This window comes from Priapulus caudatus, unplaced genomic scaffold (genome assembly GCF_000485595.1).
Source record: "Priapulus caudatus unplaced genomic scaffold, Priapulus_caudatus-5.0.1 Scaffold263, whole genome shotgun sequence".
Taxonomy (NCBI): Eukaryota; Metazoa; Priapulida; class Priapulimorpha; order Priapulimorphida; family Priapulidae; genus Priapulus; species Priapulus caudatus.
The window spans coordinates 108,445-112,262 of record NW_014577324.1 but is presented as its reverse complement, the minus strand read 5'-3'; the positions used below and the strand labels follow the sequence as shown (position 1 = coordinate 112,262).

The window sequence follows — 3,818 nt, the reverse complement described above, 5'->3', positions numbered from 1 at the left end:
CTCTCTCTCTCTCTCTCTCTCTCTGTATATATATATATATATAGTATATAGTGTGTGTGTGTGTGTGTGTGTGTGTGTGTGTGTGTGTGTGTGTGTGTGTGTGTGTGTGTGTGTGTGTGTGTGTGTGCGTGTGTGTGTATGTATATGTATGTGTATCCGCGGCTTTATCTCGGGATGCCCGCTGGCTACAGGCAGCGCAGCAGGCTACTAACCCCGGCCTCCGAGACCTTGGCATACATACGCAATGCCCTCCCTGGCATTTCACCTCTCACCAACACGTACATTGTAAGCAAGTCTCTTCTTTTGCAATGATGTCATCAAGCGTACGTTGACCCCCTATCTCTGCAAGAAAAGCAAGAACCGGATTGCGCCGTTGTCTGTGCTAATAGCGTATAGAGCGTGTCATTACTTGCCCGGCATTTCACCACTCGTAGCTAGCAAGTACAGGTGTGTATTCGTGTTTCTCTCTCGCAGGTATATATATGTATGTATATGCTTTGCTCGTCATGCGTACAGTATATGGGTGCTCTCACTTTCGATATCAACCGCTACGGAATTTCGCGAGGACGTTTCGTATTTAAGGAGTCACATTTTGCCTTCGGTGGCAGCTGGTGTCACCGTGGATCCATCTACGTGTGTGCTTGTGTGTGTGTGTAGAGAGATCCGCACATAGTGTTTGCTGACTACTCGTGGCTTAGTCATACGCCCGTGCAAAGGTCATAGCAGACCTGACTATATCTATATAAAGAGTACATAATAGGAGATTATATAATATGATCAGGCATGTGCACGTATAGTAGCGTCCGACTTTTGATTTCGATGTGTGTGTACCTTTGCGTAAAGGCGTGCAAACACCACAGTGCATGTGTACGTGTTTGTAATATGCTAGTTTAGCCGCCTCTCCGTTAATATTAATACGGTCATATACGATCGATCCACGCGTTATATTACACGTGTGTGTTGTACTATTTCGTGCGTCTTATCATAACCAGATTCCTAAAAGAACACGCGGCTATAAACGATAGGTGGAGCATAGACCTAGAACATACTACTGCTACTACTAATGCTGAGCTGACGAATCAACACGTGATATGCAGGCAGACGCAACGGCGTCAACAACTACCGGGGCGTCCCAAGAGAAGACCCTCGCTTCTGGGAAAAACCGAGATGCGATAGCGCGCGAAACCGCGACAGACGGTACCTTGGTGGCTTCTGTGAATGACCGAGATGCGATAGCGCGCGAGACTACAATAGACAGTGCGTCGGTGGCTTCTGGGAAGAACCGAGATGCGATAACGCAGGTGGCTGCTGCTGTTAGCGAGGTGTACACCGCTGCTGCTTCAAACTTGTGCTATAGTGACACAGAGACGGTTGCGCGTGGCTGCGACACCGACAGTGGAAGTTATCCACGATCCCCACGTGTTACCGTCCGCGTTAGCGACGGTCGTCGACGAACGCGACGACAGCCGACGACGTTTGTGTCGTCGGCGGATAGTTGCGGTGATGCCGACGTGGTGGTGACGTGCCGCGAGAGCGATCTTTCATGCGGAGCAGTGTTTCGCCGGGATGCCACAGATGGCGCCACGAGTGATGATGATGTGCGTGCGATGACTAGTGTGGAAGTTGAAGAGGGAATAACCGACATTACTACTGCTACTGTTGCTGCTACTACTACTGTTGCTGCTACTACTACTGCTTCTACTATTGCTATTGCTGCTGCAGAGCGAGAGAGCGGGAACAAAGCGGGGTGCGACGTTAGCAGAAACAACTCAGGCTTCGCTGACTGCACGAGTTCTACAGAGACGAACGACCCAACGGATTCTCACGAACGCACCCGTGAACGCACAAAAACGGATCATACGGATCACAGGCGTGAACGCACAAGAACGGTTCATACGGAACACACGCACGAACCCACGACGAAAACAGATCTTATGGAACATACGTCGGATCCAGCGAAAACGTTTGCCCGAGAACACGCACAGGAACCCAACAGGATCACTCGCCGGGTATGCTCGAACCCGGATCACGGGAGAACGCAGCATCCCGCGGAAGATGCTAGCGATCTGGCGACGATCCGGGAAAATCCGGATCCGACATTACCGGCGGACGGAGAAACGGCCGAGTGCGATCTGGCGACGATCCGGGAATATCCGGATCCGACATTGTCGGCGGACGGAGCGACGTCGACAGAGCTGATCGCAATCGACGTCGGCAAGCTGACGGCAGAAGAGGAGAGCCACCGCAACCACGCCCTCTGTATCCGCGCCATAGCCACCTGGCTGCGTACGATCGGCAACGAAATCGACTCGATGGGAGTGACGTCACCGGCGTCGCCGCAATACGGCGTTCCTAATTGGTGGGATAAGCACGGGAAGGGAATGAGGTGATCGTCGAACCGGTGCGTGGCGGCTACGCCTATTGTATCAAACAATCGCTAAAGAATTGAAAAACAATAACATAATATGTGCGTGTATATTATATATATACAGTATATGTATTTACAGTGATACGCACCAGCCACGCTACTATTTCTATTGTGACTATTAAGATTGTAGCTACGAGTACTGTATCAAAGAATCGCTAAAGAATTACAGGACAATAATAAGTGTGTATTAATATATATATATTTACAGTGATACGTGCAAGCTACCCTGCTATCTCTCTATTTTATGACTATTAAGATGGTAGCTGCTGTGCGTGTAATCTATGCATTGCGCGCAAGCCCAACATTTTGTAATAACTTCGATCTCTTTCTACATTTGATATTGATTATCGATTGACTAATACTGTTTATCTCCCGGTTGGCATGCGGAAAGTATTTAATGTGTATGGACACGATAGTATAAAAAATAAATATAGAAAATAAATAGTATTTAAATGTGTAATAGACACGATAGTATAGCCTCAAATCAGTAACGTCTTAGACTCAAAAACGCAATTGTGTATAGTTTTTATTTATTATTTTCACGAATTGAATGAAAAATTCATATAAACCCATAATCATAATTGTTATGGTAGTTAACTACAATGTAGTTTTATCATTTCTCATTAAAGAAAATTATGAAAAACTATAATATACGAATATAAAAATCCGTATTTCTATTTAGTATTATATCTTGACGCTTACCAAGTTCACAGTGAAGCTTTGGTCTTGTGTGGTGTGTTATATTTATTGATTTGTTTATGTAATTCCGCTCGATAGCTTTTATGTACTTAGTAGGAGTAGACACAACTACGGCATGGTTGTATACGAAAGGATGGGCTTGAGAATGAATTGTGTAAGATAAAATATAACGTTTTATTGAGAATTTACGTTATTTTATTTTAAACCTGAATTTGTTGTTATTCGCGTGCATGCATGCCAGTGTGTGTGTGTGTGTTTGTGCGTGTGCGTGTGTGCGTGTGTGCGTGTGTGCGTGTGTGCGTGTGTGCGTGTGTGTGCGTGTGTGTGTGCGTGCGTGCGTGAGTGCGTACGTGCGTGCGTGCATGTGCGTGCGTGCATGAGTGCGTGCGTCACGTCCATTTCTAGGAATGTAACTCAAATCGTTCGCGCCATATGATAGTTTAATTGTACACTTTCTTACCGCCCATAGCCGTGCGTATATTAGCCTATGTGCGATACCGCGCGTAGATATTTGCTAATTAATTAAACCACTCGCGCTTCAATAAACTCAAGAATCACAGAGATCATAGATAACACATGTGTTTATATGTATCTAGATTTCTAGAAACGTAACTCAACTCGTTCGCGCCATATGTTAGTTAGTACACTTTCCTACCGGCCATAGCCGCGTGTGAACAGCACTGTATGGATA

General features: G+C 46.1%; 1 protein-coding gene across 3 annotated transcripts in view; it reads left to right on the top strand.

Moving 5' to 3' along the window:
• Nucleotides 1-3,315, top strand: part of LOC106808260 — a 5,053-nt gene extending 1,738 nt beyond the window's left edge. Inside the window, exons 1-2 of one of the 3 annotated variants that reach the window (XM_014810893.1) lie at nucleotides 401-447; nucleotides 993-3,315. In XM_014810893.1, coding sequence (XP_014666379.1) covers nucleotides 1,092-2,390 — 1,299 coding nt within the window. In that variant the 5' untranslated portion in view covers nucleotides 401-447; nucleotides 993-1,091 and the 3' untranslated portion in view covers nucleotides 2,391-3,315. Of the gene's footprint in view, nucleotides 1-400; nucleotides 448-992 lie in introns of those variants that run through there. The other 2 variants (XM_014810892.1, XM_014810896.1) reach the window with 2 other exon arrangements.
• Nucleotides 3,316-3,818: the final 503 nt, after the last annotated feature.